The sequence below is a fragment of the Hippichthys cyanospilos genome, chromosome 13, assembly GCF_059441005.1.
Source record: "Hippichthys cyanospilos isolate Australia breed blue-spotted pipefish chromosome 13, RoL_Hcya_1.0, whole genome shotgun sequence".
Classification (NCBI taxonomy): Eukaryota; Metazoa; Chordata; class Actinopteri; order Syngnathiformes; family Syngnathidae; genus Hippichthys; species Hippichthys cyanospilos.
The window spans coordinates 14,751,523-14,773,277 of record NC_142381.1 but is presented as its reverse complement, the minus strand read 5'-3'; the positions used below and the strand labels follow the sequence as shown (position 1 = coordinate 14,773,277).

Genomic DNA, 21,755 nt, shown 5'->3' with positions numbered 1-21,755 from the left:
GTTAGAAAGTGCACAAAGATCATAATTCTAGGCCCTTTTTTTCTTCTAAGAGGCTATGGGTTAGCCACTTAGAAGGAAAAAGAAAAAAAGGGTCTCAAACCGCCAAGCAGATGAGCATTTCAGCCCAGTATCTTACATAATTGTCCAAACTGTTTTTATCATCCCCCCTCCGGCTGCAGTCCACTTCGAAGAAAGCCCAAGGACCATCTTGGAACTTAGCCTTCTTCGAATCCTGTAAACACCTGGCATCCTGCCTTTACAAAGGCTTTCTTATTAATAAAGTTATCCGCCATCATAATGACCTTTCCTTGTAAAAATACATGACCCCTGGTTGATCTATTCTCGCTGAATGAAAACGCTTCAAAAACTCTAGTGAAATTGAATTCATAAGAGTGAACTTTAAACTGTTAAAATCGTGTCTAAAAATGATGTACAGTACTAAATGACATCCAAAAAAATATTTCAGCGGTATGTCCAAGCAATATTAAATATTAAACACCAACTTTCTGACTCAACCTGAGATCAATTAGTCAAAATCATTATAGTAAAATGTGACCAGATAAATTATAACAGGAGAAGCTAACGTTAGCATTTTTGTTTGTTTTTGCCTTGAACTCTTACCTTTGGCACACTGGTGATGTAGTTTCTTATGAAATATGTTTCGGGTTTTTTTTCGTTAGAGACATTTCTAACCAGACACTTAGTTGTTTACGTGGCTGCCTCGATGTAAAACCGGAAGTAAAAAATAGGTGTGGCTACTTGGAAAGGCGGTACAAGGGCCTTCCTGGTCGCTCTGATGTCATTATGCTGCTTGCAAGCCGTTTTTATCTGAATAGGTGGGGCCAGTCATAAGAGTGCAGGATAAGCAAGGAATACTCAGAAATGCATCAAGAAAGAAAACTAACACTTTGGGAGTGTGAGAAATTAACATTATAACATGGTGAAAAGCTTGAAAAAGTTCAATAATAGAGGGCCTTTAAATGAGATCCAAATGAATACAAAATGCTATATAGTCTATTTGTATATGTTTTGAAAGGCATAGGATTTGTTCAGATTGTCTCCTGCTGAACAAGTACGTAGTTAGGATACAATATCAACGATTAGTATCGTCACTGTCTTATCTTCTTCCTATGATGAATGGATACTGATGAAAGATTTATCTTCCCCACAGTTTGTCATGATTAGTCGCAAGCTTATGTAATTTAATTGCGCACAGCTCACGATGCCATTTGAAATCAACACAATTCATATATACAATTAATCAATTAGACTCGGTTCAGCAAAAATCCACTCGTTTTTTTGGAACCAACGCAAAACATTAGTCGTCATTCAAGTTGTGTTTACTTTGTTTTGTTTGAGCAAAAATAATGATGATTGGCATCTTCACAGTCTTGAGTATGATTCGTCGGGCCGTTTTGTCGGTGAATGGAGATTCACATGATTCTCACTATTCCAATGTTGCAATGTTCCAAAAGTCATGCCATCATTCCAAAGATGGACGTTTTTGCTGCCAAGTTCTTCACCTGAAGAGCCACACATTTGGATTGGTCCATAAAAAAGGAATCAACATAAAGTGTCTGCTCTTGGATCATAGAAGAAATCTGTTATCGAAAAGATATCACTTAATTATTAATAAATATTTGTCCATAAAAATTAATCAACATAAAGTGTCGGACCTACTCTCAAAAAGAAATTATTATATATTAATACTTGTCCACAGATAAATATTAAACATAAACCATCCGCTTTTAGGATTACAGTAGCAAAGATAAGTCATAAACTTACTTATTAATATATATTTAACCACAAAAAATAATCAACAAGAGTATCAGACGTGTTCTCAAAAACAATTAAAAAAAAAAAAATAATAATTATAAACAAATATTTGTCTACAGAAAAAATTTAAAGTTGTGGGATCATAGTAGAGATCTGCTCACAAAAATATTGAGGTGGCACGTGACAATTTGGGTCAAACCATTCCATCATGGGGGAGAATCTGGGTTTTTAAAATAATGAAAATGAATAACTGACTGAAAATAAAATTTCTTTTATGAACTTATATTTTCCTGAAACAATTCATTCATTCAATTATTATTTTTAAAAGATCTTTGCATGTTTTTTTTTTTTTTTTGTTTAAAATCTCTATTACCTCCTGGAGTCCCTTCAAGTACCCCCAGGGGTACCCCCTTTTCATAACCACTGATTTAATTTATCATTCCACAATTTTACATTCAGCCTCTTAGCTTTCACACACCGTTTTTTGAAAAATTGCCTTCACTTGTTAAAAAAAAACATGCTATTATAAAAGATTATAAAAAAGGCATGCATGAGAAAAATAAGTATCTCATTATCACACGTCAAAATGATCATAAAGTAAGAATATGTATTATGCATACTCGAGAGTAGTAGTGTTTTATGAACCTGATTGACACAAATCTACTAACGTATAGACTTTCATGCTTCCGATTTACTCACACCAATTAAAATGTGTCAAATTTGTGCTTCCAGCATGCAGCTTCTCGTTAGGCTCGCACAGTCGTGGAAAAACCCCGCTGCGTCCTTAAAACGTGTCATAATATATAACGATGATCTAGTTTGCTCATACACCAATTCTTCCAGATCTCTCGGAAAGTAAATCACACCTTATTCGCCGTTACATGCCGTCTTGTTTTGCTGCCCTTTCATCCTTGCATTTTTCTTGTTTCCCGCCTTCTGTCCTTGTCCTTTTGTCGTCGACTCAGCGCACACCAACTAGCCGCGCTTTAACCTTTGCCGATGTTCTCTCCGGTATACTTGAAAGGATTGTGAACGTGTCCCCTTTTTGACTGTGTTCTCTTGACGCTACTACGCCCCCGTGGATCTCTGGGACAATGCCCTCCACAAAGGCCCCGGGAACATCTTCCTCCCCCGCCATGAGAAGCCTCCGACTGTTGAAAGACAGCCATAGCAAATCCCATTCTCCTGCAAAGCGCGCACACAAATGTACGGATGTTTGTCTGGGCGCAGTTATCGTTTTGCGCACCCTATGCGGTAACCGTGCTTGTTGAGAGCGACTTGAATCACGTCGGCAAATCCACTTCCTCTCTTTTGGCGGCGGCGTGTTCTGGGAGAAAAAGACAAAAGGGGAGAGGAAAACACGCATGAATATTTATCCGGAGAAGAAGAAAAGGAGATCCCGTATGCCTTTGAATCGTCTACGAATTTAAATAAAAGTCGAGCCATTTATATCAGGATGGTGGCGTAATATTTGCTAATGCATTCCCTTAACTCTGTGTGAAACCTTCAGAGATGTCAAGCGGCGTTAAAGCGCCAAATGTCGTAACTGATTTTATTCGATTAAACGAATTGAGACCTTTACACAGCGGGTAATAAAACTCCTCGCAGGAGCCCACAGGTATTTCCACGCTACACCTGAGGGAGCCTTTTGGCTTGTAAATAAATCCCGTGCTTTCACTTACTTATTTCCTTGTGTTTTCTCGCAGCCGTGAGCGGGGCGGAGGACGTGGCGCTCTACGTGGGCATGGTGGCGGTGGCCCTGTGCCTGACCCTGCTTCTCATCGTGGTGGTCCTGGTGTACCGGCGCAAGAAGGCCGGCCTGGACGCCGACGTGGCCGACTCGTCCATTCTCACTACTGGCTTCCAGCCCATGGGCATCAAGCCCAGCAAGCCAGGTGTGTGGGCGCCGCGGCCACGCAGGCCCCTCACCCACAGCAGTAGGACACTATTCTTTGCTTTTCTCTCCTCTGTGCGTCCATCGCTCCGTCTGCCCGCTGTGACAGTGCCGCGTTCATCGATTGTGTATCGTCAAGCCACGTTTCCGACAAGGGATGCCGTTCGGTTCTCTGCCGCAGTGGTCGCCAACCTTTTTATCATGGGGGGCCGACATTCCTTCAAAATCATTTACAGATACAACACAAAACAAATAGTGGACCCCCGGGTTTCGGTGTCCCTAGCTTATGTTTGGAGTACCAAGTTTTTTCGCCCCCCCCCCGTGACGGCATTTTCCCCCGCTTTACGGCATCAACAAGTTAGAAAACTCAAACTTGGTGGTCAGGGTGCGTGCGAGTCACACCGAGCTCATACGTCACTACATGCATACGTCACTAAGATAGCGGTCTGCTATTGGTCGGCTTCACTAAGATTCTGGTCTGCTATTGATCGGCGTCACTAAGATGCTCGTCTGTTATTGGCTCTACGCCTGCCTCTTCCTTTTTGGATCTCAAATTTTGGCTCTCAAATGAGCGAAACGGAAAATCCGATCATATTCCAACTGAAACGATTTTCCAAATATTGAGACTCGGATAATACATAAATTGGAAATAATTGGTGATGTGGCCCATGGAGTCCCGTACCAGTTGATGCATGGACCAGTACTGGGGTTAGGCACCCCAGGTCTATAATTCTCAATTCAACGCTGTAGTGGGGAGGGATCATCTCTTCATCATTGGGGTAGTTTTTTTTTAATGGGTCCAGTAAAACCATTAGCCAGCGAGAGGAAAGCGGCCATCAAAATGCTCCTTTGGAGCTGCATGTTTTTGGCAATGCTAAGCTAACATCCACTCCCATAAGGTAACTGTTTTGTTTTTTTTTAAATGCATATTGTTTAGTGTCATCAATGATTTAACAATTTAATATTAGTGATGTGACCTTTGCGAGTAAAATGAGTCTTTTGAACGGCTCTTCACTTTGAACGTTGGGATCCAGGTCTTTATAAGGAGCCATTCAGACCCATCCCCCTTTCTCATCTCCGGAGAACAACGCCATATGCATTTGGGTGCCATCCCTGCCCGGTTATTTGCGTTTTCTTCATATAAAGTGTTAGCGCAAACCATCTTTCCTAAACTGAACATTTGTAGGGAGAAGTTTCTTCCTCCAACATGGCTGCCACATTTTAGCCTGCTCTAATCTAGCATACGTCTCTTGTAGGACTCTATTTATTTATAACGAGTAATGCAGCCAAGCCACTTTCAAACGGGTGTTATGTGTAAACTAGTCTAGAATTTAGGGTTTATTGGTTTCGAGTGTGTAAAATTGACATTCCATGTACATTTTAGCTTTAAAAAGTACCATAATAACTGTTAAAATGTTAACCTTTGGTACTTGTTTTTGATTCCCTGGTGTAAAAACCAATGAAGCAGAATATTGACACACTGTTCACTAGTTGACAGATAATTATTACTTGAAACACCAAAAACGGAAATAACACAAAACATGGCCTTTTAAAAAGGTCTACGGATAAAGACTTTGTCGCCTTCGTCGGAGTGAATTCATTCAGCGGTTACACTATGCATGTTTTCAGGCCTGCTCGCTCTTAGTTTTCCAAAGAAAGTCCAAGCAATTAGTCGTTGTTGTTTTTGTGAATGTTTGAGCACGCCAAAAGAATTGGGAGATTTGTCTGTTTGTGATTTAGTTCCTAAATACGGTACTGTATATCCAATACTACTGTGTTTGTATAGATAATATTCACATTACATCATTGAACCGTACCTATCAGAGGCTAACAAACATTTGTCGACTAGACCGAGTGGTAAAAACTTTTGAATTTGTGATTTCCCCAAATATTCTCCGAAAGGTCTCTAGTTTCCTTTAGCTCAAAAGTTGAAAGCACAGTCAGTCAAGTATGCAATGATGTGACCTTACAAGTTATAATAGCCCTTAGCGTAGCGTTAGCTGTCAGTGCTCAAGTTCTCCATATTGGCTGGCATGGTAGACATAAATGACTTCGCATGTTTCGATGCTGACGGTCTGACACTGTTGCCGTTCCCACTGATCACTTTTTAACACACCATTTTGAGTCATATATGTCGTTTCAGCCATCTAATACATCTCTTTGACTAAAATTATGAATTATGGAGAGGAATTTGTCAAAAATCTAATGTTTCTTGAGAGGAAAATAGTGTGCTGCTAAGATCGGTTTAACTGTGCAGTATTTTGATCATTTTTGAGTCATCTTCTTCCACAGTATTCTCACACTATTTTAGCCTAGGGATGGCACACTCTGGTAGTGTGATGACTAAGTGATCGTGCCATGTTGACCTTTGACATTTTGTCATCATCTGAGTGAAATTTCAACCCCTTCAACCCTGTCTTCTTTCAATCTTTCCCTTTGATGTGAAGTGCCTTTGATGTAAGGATCAAAGGTTTGGACAAAATACTCTACAAAGGTTAAAATTAAGTAAATGAAAAAAAATGTTGATCATCAAAGTTTATGGAGGTTGGTCATCCATTAAGTGGAAATGCGTGTGGTCTTTTGAGTTCATAATTGTTTTTCACACAACAAAATTTGATTTGATTTTCTGTAGGATATCCAAATCCAGAAAATACTCCCTACTGAACACCAAAACCAACCAGCATGCATGCACACCCAAAATGTAAGCAATGACACAATCAGCATAACATGGTTGTCCTTTGGCCATTATTTCCCTTTCATGGTTCAAAGAGAATTATTGTCACATGTATAGCACGAATATTACATTTGCAATAACGTGCTCAGAGTGCTCTTCCTATATGCGTTATGATCAAGGCCTGCTTTGAATCTGAGGATATCTGATGCCATGCAGTTATTTATTGATTACACCGCCATGACTTATTTATAAGATGGAAAAATGTAATGCTGTCATTTTGAACCATGTTAAGTGTAAATCCATCTTAAAAGGTGAAAAAAAACAGTTTGGCTATAGGCGACTCGTTTGTATGACACCCTTCTTTATGATGTCACTAACGCAGCTATCACTTTTGTGTACTGGCACCCTTGAGCTAGATTAGGGTTTATATTAGCAGCTGGTGGGGTGGCGAGCTGCACTCAACTGTGTTGCTTGTCGGAAACTTGGCTTTAGTATTGTGTGTCTTCTCCAGGTGGATGTGTTTCCAGTGGTTCACAGTTGAAGAAAAAAATGTGTGTGTGTGTGTGTGTGTGTGTCTGTGTGTGTTTATCAGATTGCATGACACTGCTGTGTTTTGCCATCGCCTCATTGTCAAGAATTGCATTTTTTTTCTACACTGCCTTTGCGTGCCCCTGTGAGTTTTATTCACAAGTAGTAGAAATACGACTGACTTGGATGGAGTGGGTCGCTGCATTTTGATTTATTGCACAATGTTCCTCGTTTATTTGGGGCATCATTTTACCCAAAATACACACAGTAACCGAAATCTGTGAAGGAGAAATTGAACGTGTTTATATATGTGATGCGCTCTTACAAAAATAGGATTATGTCGGGGAGATTAGTTTTGAGTTGTTTACAAAAATATGAGTTTTTGAGAGAGGTATTCATTTTTGGATTTCGACAAAAAAAATCTCCTTAAGGTCTGAACTTTCATTTCCCAGCAGCCGCAAGGTTTCAATTGTATTTAAAAATGTATATTTGGGATCTGTAGAGGTAAGAACCATTAAATGACGAATGTGCCAAAACTTGAAATGTGTTTTTACCAAAACTGCGGATTTGCCAACTATGATAACTTTGCTACCTCTTCGTATTATATGATTTTAAAAAGAATGAAGTGTAGATTTAGAATATATTTACATCGACTTATATAACATACATTTTGTAAAAAAGATATTGCTTTTTTGCTTTTATATTTTTTATGGATATTTTTATCTTTTATTTTATTTATTTGAGTGTGTTTCTTTTGTTAAAAACATAAATACATAAAATCTATTTTTTGGGGGGGTCTAGTCCAACTTAGACGGAAGAAACATGGGAAGAAAATAGTGAGGTAAACATGCAATAAACTTATTGCCATGAGTGAAAACAAAAATAAAATAAAAATGAAAAAAAAAAATATATATATAATTTAGCTGCTTAAGACAAATAGGGAGCGGAGGGGAGAGCCGTCAACTGTCTGGGGTGTTTGCGCATTGTCGAGAGCGCGTGAGCGTCTTTCTCAGCGCCATGTGTCTTTCCTGTTTTTCTGTCACTTTCCGTGGTGTTGTGACAGCATTGGCGTGTGTGAGGTCTGCCTGCGTGAGCTATCAACTCCCCTCTCGCCACTCATTGTTTTCTCCCTCCTCCTCTTTTATCATCCAAACAGAGAATTCGCATTTGCTTACCATCCAGCCCGATCTAACCACCACCACCACCAGTTACCAGGGCACCCTGCGTGCCCGACACGAAGCCACCGGCAAGTTTGCCATGACCAACGGGCCTCTGCTGGACCCGCTTCCCAAGGGTTCGCACACGCTTCACAACGGCAAGCTCAATTCGGACCCCGCCGACTTTGTGAGCAGGCTGTCCACGCAAAGCTATTTTAAAACGCTGTCTCGGGACGTTGCCAACACTTCCTACGGGACCTTCAATTTCTTGGGTGGCAGGCTGACCATTCCCAACACCGGTGAGTTTTATTTACTGCTAAATGCCCCTTGTTTAAAACCGTAATATTCATTTAAAATATTAATTTAGAACTCTAATTTGAAATAGTTGGATGGATCCACCTTGGAGGGGGCACCATGTAATGCAATGGGGATACTAACTTTGCTTTTTCCCTAAGTGTAATCTCACATCCATGTCACCAGGTGGTGCTGTGATGGTCTCAATGTCAAAGAGAACTTTTTTTTTCTTCCTGAAGCTGATTAGCACCATGTTTTATACCTTTTTCTTCAGGTTAAAATGTTTAAGCTATTAGGGCACCAGTCAATGTTCCAGATAAATTTACTTTTTTTTATTATTATTTATTTATTATTGTTATTTTTGTGAGCTTCTCAAATGGTGCAGTTGATCACAAATGTCTGTTGACATGTTCAGGCACTTTGAAGCACTTATCATTATTGCACCTTGTAGGATACAGCTTTGACATCCTCTTCATTGTCATCAGCATCTTTTTCTTGAGAAAGATGATGTGCGTAATGGGGAGTGAACACGAACCACTCCTTGAGTGTCATTGTGTCGTTTGTATAGCATTAAAATAACTTTTGAGCCTTGATTTGTCAGAACCTAGGGATGCCTCTCGTGCAAAAAAAATAAATAAATAAAAGCCCTACTGTGTTTAACGCATTATAAGAGGCACCGGATTTTAAGGCGCGCCTTTAATGAATGTCCTATTTTAAAACTGTTTCATATATAGAGCGCCCCACATCATAAGGCGCATAGAATAGAAGTTTATAGTATGTCAAATATGGTACTTTAAACTCCTTACTCTAATTTGAAACCCTCTCAGTAATGTACGTAAAACCTACTGTAGTTAGAGAGCTCACCTCTGCTCGTTACAAGCCTAGCATTTAAGCAGGCACTCTGAACATTTGATTAGCATTAGCCACCGCGTTACTATTCTTTTAAAACGATCATCATTTTCAATCGAGAAAATGTTGATAAATCTGAAAGATGCTGATGATAATCACAACTTGAAAAGTATGAAAGTGTACCCCAACTTAAAGCAACCATCAGGTGGTGCTTGTGCAAGATTGCAACACTTATGTGGTCTTTTGTCAAATCGCCACCTGGTTACTATGGTGACTTCAATGCACATTAGCGGATGACGTGTTGCCACAGCAACGCCTCTGTGTTATTACAGTCCTATTTCTTCTTGACTACCTGGGAAATTTCCTTCTCAACTCAGAGATATGCTTGTTAAAGGGTATATTGTTCTTTTTAGCATGTTTCCCTTTTAACAGGATTGTTTCCTTCACGCAACAATGGCTTAATCAAAATCAAATCAAAAAGATGGTTAATTTTGTCCAAAGGACTGATAACCAGTTCAAGGTGTACCTGGCGTCCTGCATTCAGTTTTTTTTCTGTTTTTTTAAGCCAAAACGCAAAGCAAAGTGAGATAATGTGAATGTCTATCAAGTAGTAAAGTTGAATTGCGGCAGGAACGCTGCACTCCCTTGTTTCTTTTTATATTCGGGCATTTCTTCATCAGCCCTAATTGCGAGACTTAAAGGCCGACATCCACTTTGCGCACCATGATGAGCCTGTTATCACAGCGCTCTTTGACAGTCCGATGAAGACGTACTAAATGAACGTACTCAGAGATTCCGAGAATACAACCGAGAACAAATTATTCCAATTATGCTTTTATCATGATGACGTCCGCTCAATCACTAGCTGATGTCCGCTAAAGATTTTTTAAAGCACAATTAGGTTATGTTAAAATAGCCGCAATACATAACCTACTTTTTAATGAAGACGTGAGTACAAATGGTTGTGCGGACAATTCGCCCTATTGTGTGAAACATTGCTGGTTGGTGAACTTTTTTTTTTTTTGTCAGCAATTCTAACTATTAGAATTTATTATTCATAAGTAAATGATCCGCAGGTTAGCATTTTTGTATTTGGCTAAGTATTCTTTCTCCTATGTACACGTTTGTTTATTTTCCATTCATGTTCAGCTTGCATTTGTTAATGTTTTAAATTGTTTTAGTTGAATTTAGTGAGCATGTGTTTTTAAGTGCTTTTGTTTTTTTATTTTGTTAACAAAACTATTTTACAAAACTATATTACAGTTGTTTATTATTCATATTTGAATGTTCTGTAGGTTAGCATATTTGTGTTTGGCAACTTTTTTTCTTGTAGGTTTTTTTTCCAATTATCATAGTTGTTTTTTGTTTTGTTTAAGGGTTTGCTTATTTTTCATTCTTTTGTTGATCAAGTTCGTTTGTATTTGTGTTTTTTTATGTTTTATTTTGAATTATAGCTGTATAAGTGCTCTTGTACTTTATTTTGTTAACAGAATGGTTTTGCATTTTAAATTAGCATCTTGTTCATTTCCATCAAGTCTGTCTGAACAGTTACGATCAGGGTCAATTTTAATTAGAATAGTAAACCCAACGCACTTTTATTTAAGAAGATTTAATTTATTCAACAAATGAGTTTTTGCTGAGTATTTGGCATCGACTTCAACCTGTTATTATTCCTTCCGAGAAGATTTCCGAGACTTCTGAGAAGACTTCCGTTTAGCTATTAGGATTGTAGATCTTGAGCAGGTTGACTCATTGGTTTTAGAGGTGCCAAATCCTGAAGCCTTTTGTGGTGGACTTGTTTCCGCTCAATGTTTTATGCATGGCTTAAGTTCCGCGACGGGCTATACAGCGCATCCTCTCCTTGGGACGCAGAAATACGATTTGCACTGGAAGCATAGCCGGATAATTCTTTAACCTGCTTTTGCCTGGAGCTCATTTAGCCAAGGCACATGGGAGATGGCGTTTATAGATCCTTCCGGTGGGGCTGAGAGCATTTCAAGCCGACTCACCTGATTCAACAGATAAGCCTTTTTGCAAGCCGCAAATTGTCACCGTTTTTGTGCGGCGCTTTAAATAGAATCCAAAGTGGGTAATTGTGGCTTCACAATGCCACAACACTCAAAACGACCTCACCGGCTCCTTCTTTCCCCTCCAAGGTGCATTTCCGCTCCCGTGGGGATGCGAGGTTTTTCCCGGAGTCTTCTGTTCTTTGGTCTCAATTATCTGCTTTGAGGCAGGCAGAACACATGAAAACTGCAATGCAGCCCCGGCTTTTGTCTCTACTAATTGTCAACCACATGAGACGCGCGTCACCTCGGCTGCCGGTGCGGAGATTTGCATCTACTCCACCGCAGGCTGCTTGTGACCTTCACAGTGGATTTGTTTTGTTGTTTGTGCAGCCGTACAGTTTTGTGGAGGCCCGCTCGTTTTTGTGCCGTGACAAAAGCGCTGAACAAATGAGCCCCCCCTCTTCTCACTGCCCCTCCCCTCTCTCTACCTTTTGTTATTTGCATTAGGAGTCAGTCTGCTGATTCCTCCTGAGGCCATCCCCAGAGGCAAGATCTATGAGATTTATCTCACCGTTCAGAAAAAGGAGGATTTAAGGTGGGTCTCCAAGCACAGCCTGTTTGTTTTGATGTCCTACTGTTCCATAAGGCAAGTCTTTCGAGTCTGTCCCGCTCTGTAGGGAGGATGCAAATAAATCGACTGAATGTTGAAGAACACCACTGCTAATGAAATATAAAGCTAGTAGGCCTCAGGTCTGTATTATCAAGACAACTATTGGAAACAAGAGTTCAAAGCAAACATGGCGAATCAACATTTGGCTGTTTTGCTGCGCGCAAATGGATGAAGCCAGCAGAAGTGAAGTCAGGACCAAGTGCAACTATGCTTTCATTTTCTATATAAAGGAAATACAGTTTGCTTCATGTTCCATTTAATTTGCTCCTCATCTGAAAAGAAAATGTAGCGGTTAATGCATTGCATTCAAAGCAATATCGCAATATAGTACAATGCAATTGTTAAAGGGTATAATTTGCAGATGAGAGGTCATTGGGTATGTTTACATGCTATTTATATATTTACAGTTTAGATAAGTATGTTATGATAGGCTGAATGATATAGTCACAGATATTTTTTTAATTGACTTACTGAATCATATTCACCCCATGCATTTCTAGCATTTTGTGAAGTTGCTAAATAGAAAAAAAAAACAGCCGGTCAAGGGGTTTAACAAGTTCATGATTTTAATTCAAGATAAACGTAATAAACTTGTATCCCTAAAATGTAAAACAAAACTGTCTATGCATAACAAACCTAGGGCTGCAGCTGATGATGACTAATAGATTAAATAGGTAAATGCAGCAAAACACACTTTTCCTCCGGCTGTCTGTAGCCTTAACAGAGATGGCAACCTTCGTAGGAGTGCCACTCCCCCATTTCATATAATTTATGATAACTAGACCTATGACTATGTTTAAAACATACTGTTGGTTGTTGGGAACACATTTATTTGCAAGTTTTTAAAATGTATATTAATGTATTCATTTTTAATGAAAAACGGTTTAAATCTTACATATGGTCACTTTAAGCAAGTATTTTTAATTATTTGCTGCTTTGGCCCATTTCCATTCAAGACACTGACATTCTGAGCTTCTGTACAATATTCGCTGTCTAAGCAATTCGTTGATTATCCAAATAATCCTCAATTAATTGAAGTAATCAGGTTGTTTACAAATTCTTTTTTTTTCCCCTTGTTTGTAGAAAAACACGGTAAGATGACCTTGCAAGAAAATCACATATAAAGCAAAGTATTGAGGGAGGTTGGGGGGGGTCGATGAGATTATTTTTTAAATCACTCAGCCCTAGGCACTAGCATGCTCGGAGTGTACGACATTGGTCTTCATCACAACCTTGTAATGCAGGCCTTCATTATGCAGCCAGCTAATTTGCAGAGGTGACAGTGTCACATGCTTCCTTAAAGACGCCACTATATTCACTCTAATAACTCCAGTAAAAGCTCTTCATTATGCTTCATGCCGCCCTCTCTCCCGACTGGCGTAGGTTACCCCTGGCCGGCTGCCAGACTTTGCTCAGCCCCGTGGTGAGCTGCGGGCCTCCGGGGGTGGTCCTGAGCCGACCCGTCATCCTAAGCATGGACCAGTGCTCCGACGCCTGCCTTGATAACTGGGCCGTCCGCCTCAAGAAGCAGACTTACGAGGGCGCTTGGGAGGTGAGATGGCACTTTAGCGCTAGCTGTTGAAGCTCCGTAGAAATACGCCTGAGAGGCTTTAATCCTAGCGGTGCCACCGGGGGTGGGCAGGGATGAGCGTGGCAACCCAATAGACTTGCTAGCCACCTCACTGGCTAGATCAGTGGTTCTCAAATGGCACCCCCCAGTATCCCTGGGTGTACTTGAAGGAACTTCTTGGGGTACTAGGGTGCGCATCAGATCACTAGTGACATTAAATATATCAAAATAAACCCAAGAATATCAGTAGGCATTTGCTTAAGTCTTTCTACTTTCTACAATATCCTAAAATGATGGCTTTTAGTTTTGTTGTGCCACCCCAAGATTTGAAGTGGCGCCCTTCTGGGCACCCCCATGAACATTTTCTGGAGGCGCCACTGCTTTAATTTCCTTTCTTGACCACAAGAAAGTTTTTTTTTCTTGTTGCATCGGAACAAAAGCCTGTAAAGCACCACTTTTTTCAGCGCAGTAGTTGCCAAGCAACGCGAGTCTCAGAAATTACTTACTTCAAAGTACTCCTAGTGTGTCTTGGCTATTTCTTCTGGTAATTACTGTTGGAACTGGTTGGAGCCTCCTCCCCATGTCTCTGGCTATGAAATTAGAAATTAGAGGATGAAGTTGGAGAGATGTTTTGAGCATCTACAAACATGGTTTGGGGCAGCAATTGCAGAGACTGCTGGTGGGCTTTGGGATATTAGTCCGTTTCTCATGTTCAATACTGTGCATAAATAATTCACCCTCGCCGCGTGTGGCGGCATTGGAATGGATTGCTCTGTTCGAAGCAGGAGTTTGACCTGCACTTTTAATCATTTATCTGACCAAATTAAGCCCGCCCGCATTGACCACCATTGGCGGAAAACGGACCGAGGAAGGAGAAAGTAGCGTCAGCGTTTCGAAGAAGAGCTGGAGGAAATGAATCCAGGAGCAAACGGAAACAAAATGAATTGCTCCTGGAGCGAGCGCTCAGTGGCGTAATTGAGCCGTCGCACACCTCCAGGAAATATTAAGATGATGAAATGAGTGAAGCCCTGTTGTGGTTGCATAGCAAATGAATTATGTCAATACTAATTCCATTGATGGAAATGGCGGGCGGGCCCATAAATCGGCCCGTTTGGCAGCCGTAATGCTCGCCTCAGCCTGATGTGGCCAATGGGAAGAGACAGTCAACTGGCATGATGGACTTTCCAAAGAAAACATTGTCACCTCGAGTCCAATTTGTCCCCATCAAATTAGCATAGAGAGGAGTGTTGCCGTGTCAAACTAGTCCTGAGCTCTGGTAGTTTTTGTTTTTTTTTAAGTCTCCCATCATTATTACTGGAGATGATGTTTGTGGCAGAGCTACTGCTTTGACTTTTTCAAATCTGCCCACGTTCTCTTTGGAAAATAAGTGGCAGGTAATTCTTGTACAGCTGCCGCAGCTACCGCAGCACTGCTATGTTGGACATGAAATTGAAAAGTTGTTTTTATCTCACTTTAAACACTAAACTGGGAAGAGGCCCAAAATTGTCAAGTGATCCAATTCTTACTAGGAATCCCTACATACACAATACAATTATGTGTTGTTTTGCTGTGGATTTTAAGCATGTTGGGTTAGTTTTACCTGGGTAAATACATTGGGTTATTTATTTGGACCTAGCAGATTGGCTAAGTGGATTTGGAGCAACGTGCAATTTGAAGCAACGTTTGTAACAACTTTCTGCTAGCTCATGAGGTAAAACTGCTGACTTTGAACTCAGGTATCATGGTTCAGTTCATGTCAGGGTGGACAACTATCAATGGAAAGTGATTGCGTTGTCTTCTACATCTTCTTCTTCACACACACTGCATACATCTTCAAGGTCCGTGAAGGAAACAGTGGCGCAAACATGGTTTGAGGCCCCTTTTTTTAAACCTAGCTTTGAACTTACAAGATTTGACTTACAAGATTTGGTCAACTTTCCCATCCCAGCCCCTAAAAGACTTTAAGCTCAGATCTATTTACAAACTCAATAAAAAAATGCCCTGAACAAAACTTTGGGTATTTATTCGAAATGGCTCACTTTTGTAATCCTACAGGACGTCCTGCTGATGGGTGAGGAGCTGGCGTCGGATCCTTATTATTGCCAGCTGGAGGCAGAGACCTGCCAGCTGTTTTCCGAGCAGCTGGGCACCTTCGCCTTGGTGGGAGAGTCTCTGCATATGGGTGCGGCCAAGCGTTTGAGACTGGTACTCTTCTCCGACGCTTACTGCTCCACTCTGGAGTACAACATCAGGGTCTACTGTATGGACGACACGCAGGACGTCTTTAAGGTACGTGGCCATGTCACTTTTTTAAACTAAAAATAAAAAAAAGGTTCTGGAAATAGCTGATCTTCGTTGTTTTTTTTTTTCAATCCCATTCTATAAAGTGATGGCATTGCTTCTACAGTAGTTTCAAACTGTCATGGTTGTAAAGAATTTCTGCAAGTATCAGCAAAGTTTGCATTTTCATTTTCAAATTAAAAGCAAATTATTTGGAGCATGAGACAACTTAGTGCTAAATTGTGTTATGGTGACTGTGCAAAATATTGTAGGCCCTTCTGCTCATATACTTATGTCATTAGTGACATAGTTTTCCTGCAGACGGCCCAGAAATTAAACAGATTGCTACAGATATTTATAAAGTTTCTGAAATCAGACATGGATGCCACAGATCTCTGTTTTTAGTTTTTTTGGTTTCTTTGTTTTTGTTTTTTGTTTTCCCAATGCAAAAGTGCTTTGTGCTTGTTAGGGGGGTACTTGGCTGAAAAACAATATTTTACACGGGTATTAAATCATTTAAAAAAAAAAAGAGAACCATCAGGCTAGACCACACCACTTCTTTTGTTTTTGTAAATTTTGGACCTAATGTACTGTAAAGTATTTGGGCAGAAAGTGGGCTACACCCTGAACTGGTTGCTAGCCAATGACAGGGCACACATAGACTAATAACCATTCTCACTCACAATCACACCTAAGAGCAATTTTGAGTGTCTTGCATGTTTTGGGGAATGTGGTAGGAAACCGGAGTACCCAGAGAAAACCCACGAGGGCATGGGGTGAACATGCAAACTCCACACAGCAAAGTTAGACATGGGCTCGAACCCACAACTTCAGAACTGTACGGCAGGCATGCTAACCAGTCTTCCATCGTTGCTTTGCTGTAAATTTTATGATTAAAATAATTTGACGAAATCTACAGAGCAATACTGTCACCTGGTGGTGTTTTATGGGTACTGCTTAAATCATGGCGTCGCGTAAAATCTCATTTTGAGCTTTACTGTTCTTTCATCAATTTGCAGTGTGTTATACACGCAACATTGTAGTAGTAATTTTTTACAGCTCAAATCATTTTGCAGGCGTGCCAAATGTTGCAGCCAGTCTGTGAATACGTAAGAAAAAGAACAAATCACTCATGCAAGAAAATCAATGGAAATTGTTGCCGCGCTTATTATCGGAACCGGATTGCGTTTTAGCTCGTGGCATACAGAGAATCATAAACAATTGCCCATCGGGATCCGTTGCGTTGGTCTGTGCAGTTGTAGTTCCGATCGCATTGTCTTTTAGCTTCCTTGAACCGAATGCGTTAGACATAGCCAGAGGGAATGCAAGGACATGATTAAACAATGCGGAGTTGGCGGTGTGTGAGTTGTGGACGTGAAACAATGCACAAGTCCTGCTTAATAACAGTATCCACTCATCTCTGGTGTGTTTTTTTTTTTTTTTTTTTGCTGCTCAGCTGCTGCAGGCCATGGCGTTTTCTACCGCTAAATTCCCCCTCTCTTTCCTGCCCTCCGCGTGGACGCGGTATAATCAAGTGCTAATGCCTTCCTCCCTCCCCCAGGGGCTGCCTCTGAGTAGTCGCTTAAGATTTCATTTGCATGCTTAATTAGTAAATTAAAAGGAGAGCCTGTCCCAGTCTTCTCCCAGCGAAGCCCAGCGCTCGCTCGCCGGCCCACTCCTCTTCATCTGACACCACCCACAGTCACAAGTACCATTTCCCACTCAAGTCCACTTGTGCTGGCTGTAATGGCCGACCCCATTGTCCACATGACAGCCACCGGTAAAATCTATGGGCAGCGGTGGGGCATAAACAAGAGGGAGGAGGTGTGGGCCCCTTATGATTTTTTTTTTTTAATTCAATACTACTGAGGTAAAAGTTGAGTTGACTTAGAAGTTTACTTCAATATAAATGAGCGGCAATAGAAAATGGATGGAAAATTTTCTCATAGGAATTATGAAAAGGGATACTCAATTCAACTTTGCAGAATGTTCAAAATTGTGCTTATAATGAATTCAATAACTTGTTTTTTCATGTGCACTTAATACACCTTCTTAATGTAACATGAATAAATAAAAAAAACAGATGAGGTGTAATTGGCCATTACAGTATTTTCTAGACAATAAGCCGCACTGCCTTATAAAACGCATAGAATAGAAGCTACAGTTGTGACTGGGCTTGCATTGTGCATCCACTAGATGGTGTTGTGCTAAAGGGAATTTCAACAAAGCAATCAGATGTCAGTCAAACTTTCAATCAGAAATGAAGAATAAGGGTGATTTAATATAATTGAATTGAATATAATTGATTCAATTTCAACTTTTTTAATATTCAAAATTGGAGCATATGTGGCATATCAAAATTTCAAACGGTTTTATAAAAATTTTAATCGTAGAAAAATCATTCATATTTTAAATGCACTGGTAAAAAATGAAGAATTTACATGGCAATTAAGTTTTTTTTTTTCACCCCCCCTGTCTTGAATATTATCAACCTGTCACTCTCCTCTGGCATTGTACCTGAAGCTTTTAAGACGGCCGTCATTCAACCATTACTTAAGAAACCACACCTAGATCCTGAAGATCTCGCTAACTATAGGCCAGTGTCACACCTTCCGTTTATCGCCAAAATTCTTGAGAAAGTTGTAACACAACAGCTTAGTGATTTTATGATAGACAACAATAGATTTGAACTCCTTCAGTCAGGTTTTAGGGCCAACCACTCAACTGAGACAGCCCTAGTAAAAGTGACGAATGATCTTCTCTTAGCCTCGGATTCCAACATCTCATCAATATTATTACTGCTTGATCTTAGTGCCGCATTTGACACTATTGATCATCATATTCTTATAGAACGTCTTAGATCATGTGTTGGTATCTCGGGATCAGCACTTTCTTGGTTCAGATCTTACATCCTGGGAAGGACGCATAGTGTCTCTTATGGCGACGCAATCTCTGAGTCTTTCTCCGTCTCATGTGGTGTCCCGCAGGGGTCAGTACTTGGCCCCTTACTGTTCAACATCTACATGATTCCTCTCGGCGATATTATACGTAAACATGCTATTAGTTTTCATTGCTATGCTGATGATACCCAACTCTATATGCCCTTAGAAATAACGGATCCGTGCAAGTGCAGTAAACTGGAGGCTTGCCTCGCCGAGATTAAACAATGGATGTCTTCCAATTTTCTGCTTCTCAACCCTAATAAAACTGAGATGTTATTTATTGGCCCTGCTCATCATCAGCACCTGCTTAAGAATACCACGCTGAACCTAGAAAACTGTATTATTTCCCAAAGTAGTTCTGCAAAAAATCTCGGCGTGATATTTGACTCAACTCTCTCCTTTCGAACACATATTAATAACATGACAAGAACGGCGTTTTTTCACCTCCGCAATATAGCTAAAATTTGCCCTATTCTTTCTCTTAGCGATGCAGAAACATTAATTCATGCATTTGTTACGTCGCGCCTAGACTATTGCAACATTTTGTTTTCTGGCCTTCCCATGTCTCACATTAAAAGCCTGCAGTGTGTACAGAATGCAGCGGCGAGACTATTGACAAGGACGAGAAAGTTTGATCATATTACTCCGATTCTAGCTGACCTGCATTGGCTTCCAATACACGTGAGATGTGATTTTAAGGTGTTGTTAATTACTTATAAAATTTTACACGGTTTAGCTCCTTCCTATCTCGTCGACTTAGTATCACCTTATGTTCCGTCCCGACAACTTCGATCACAAAATGCCGGTTTGCTATCGACCCCACGGGCTAAAAAGAAGTCTGCGGGATCAAGGGCATTTTCCATTCGCGCGCCAGTACTATGGAATGCCCTACCTATGGAAGTTCGCGCAGCCACCTCGGTAGAAATCTTTAAATCCCGACTAAAAACACATCTATACTCAAAAGCATTTAGTTAAATTAGCCTGTCTGCAGCCTTCTTCTTTTTTCCTGCCCCCCTCTTCCGGCCGGGAGAGGGGGCTAGCTAGATGGTGAGGGTTGACTTGACCGCCTCCATTGGGTCCTGCGCTGGTCGACCATCACGGGTTAGGAGTCTAGCCGTCTGCGGTCCACCTGGCTGGAATGCGGGATGGTTCCTGCCCAATGGCTTTGCCTGCTGTCAAGACATCACTGCACTATATAGCACAATATGTTTTCTGTAATTTATATTGTTTCTGTGTTCGGTACATGCAGCATCCACTTCAACCTGTGGGCCTGGAAGGGGGCTCCTCCCACCTGTGGTCCCTTCTGGAGGTTTCTGATTTTCCCCAAATTGGGGTTTTTGAGTTTTTCCTTCCCCTTCTGGGAGCTTTGACAGGGGATGCTGTTGTGCACCTTACATTGAAAAGATGTCTCTGTATGACCTCTTTTCATTCTGTGAAGCCCTTTGAGACTTCGGTGATTTAGGGCTATATAAATAAAATTTGATTGATTGATTGATTGAAAAAACTTGTAAGCTTTTAACTTATAATACTTTTAAAATGTATAAGCAGTATAAGGCACACTGGATTATTAGGCGCACTGTCAGCTTTTGAGAAAATTCAAGGTTTTTAGGTGTGCCTCATAGTGCGGAAAATATGGTACGGGGAACTAATATACAAAAAAGTTATTTTTAAAGTTCAAAAAGTTAACTAAAACATTAATAAGTGACATATTTACGTGTTTTGACGAAACAGGCATATGTCGGGAAATAAGTTGTCCGACACTTTTTTTTCTCAGATTGTCAATTTTTTGAGCTACACAAAAACAACCTTGTTAAGGTCTCAACGAGAAATGGGATGATATCAGATTCTGACTGTATGATACCCTCGATGATATTATGATATTTAAAATACTTAATTTTAAAGTTCAAAATTTAAAATAAAACTAAAAGGTTTTGCAAAATATAATTGAACAAAAAGATACTAATAACTGTTTTAATAACTGTTTGATAATACAGAAAAGTGTATTTAATATGAAGCAATGTTTCTATATTTTCAAAACAATATTTAAAATGACACACGTCATGTCGTTTTCAGTCAACAGCCCAGCCCAGAGAGTATTGTTGAATTATTCTTGAAATGTGGTCTGATGAGACCATATTTCCATATGTCAACCTCAGGCTATACAAATTGTGACATTTCCAAACATAGTTTGATGATTGTCGCTCCTTTTCCCATGATAAATTCATCCAAATCACTTGAACGTTTGTGAACGCGGCTACAAACTGTTTGCTGACATTTTCGAAAGTATTTTCCATGCTTTGCTAGTTTCCTAGGCGCGGCGCAACATGAAATATTGAAGGTCACGGACATCCAATATGTGTTTTTGTACGGTAGTCAAAAGTGAATGGATTGTTATCGCGCTCTGTTTTTGTTTAGGACTTCACAACTTTTTGGGGCGTGCGGGTTTTGCAAAGTTGTGTGTCGCCGATGCTGGCCCTCACAGAGGTTGTTTTGACTTTGCATGCTATCAAAGCAAGCGGTAATGATAAGCTTCTTGTTGCATATTCAGCTCGGCGCTCCGTTCGCCCGCAGTCTGACTGTTAAGTTGACCTTCCGTGGCCCGTGTGGGAAAATTGCTTCTGCGCGGAAACTTTTGCCATCTTTTTTTGTCTCTCCGTCTGCGGCTCGCCGGGAAAAGGACATGGGAGCTTGTTGACTCGAGCACTTGCGCCGCCGTACTCGGCGGCTCCCCCGACGCCTTTGAGTGCATTAGCTCGCCGTCTCGCACACAACCTGGCCCTGTGGTAAGCCGCAGCATCTCCAGGGTTCTGTACTTTTTAGTGAGTGATTTAGAATCTGGCCCACACTGTTTGGTAATCTCGACTTCACGCCGCTTTTGATGCTATTATGGCGGGAGCAGTTCATTTAGCAAGTACATTAACCGCTTTGAGTGGAGATTAAACTTCCCCGGAGAGTTCAGCCTAATCACTAATCACTGTCTTTAAAATGCGCCATTTATGATTCCGCTGCCATGGCTGCCGTTAATTGTTGCGCGTATCGGCGCTAGCCGAGCAGGGGGTTCGGCGTGAGCGGAGGGCGGCTGTTGTGGCGACGGAGATTTAGCCAGAGTAAA

General features: G+C 40.7%; 1 protein-coding gene across 1 annotated transcript in view; it reads left to right on the top strand.

Annotated features, from left to right (window-relative positions):
• unc5a (unc-5 netrin receptor A) overlaps nucleotides 1–21,755 on the top strand; it is a 196,789-nt gene that overhangs the window by 152,538 nt on the left and 22,496 nt on the right. The window contains exons 7-11 of the mRNA XM_088432054.1: nucleotides 3,483–3,713; nucleotides 8,029–8,328; nucleotides 11,689–11,776; nucleotides 13,235–13,403; nucleotides 15,477–15,710. Of these exons, the coding sequence (XP_088288180.1) occupies nucleotides 3,483–3,713; nucleotides 8,029–8,328; nucleotides 11,689–11,776; nucleotides 13,235–13,403; nucleotides 15,477–15,710 (1,022 nt within the window). The remainder of the gene's footprint in view (nucleotides 1–3,482; nucleotides 3,714–8,028; nucleotides 8,329–11,688; nucleotides 11,777–13,234; nucleotides 13,404–15,476; nucleotides 15,711–21,755) is intronic.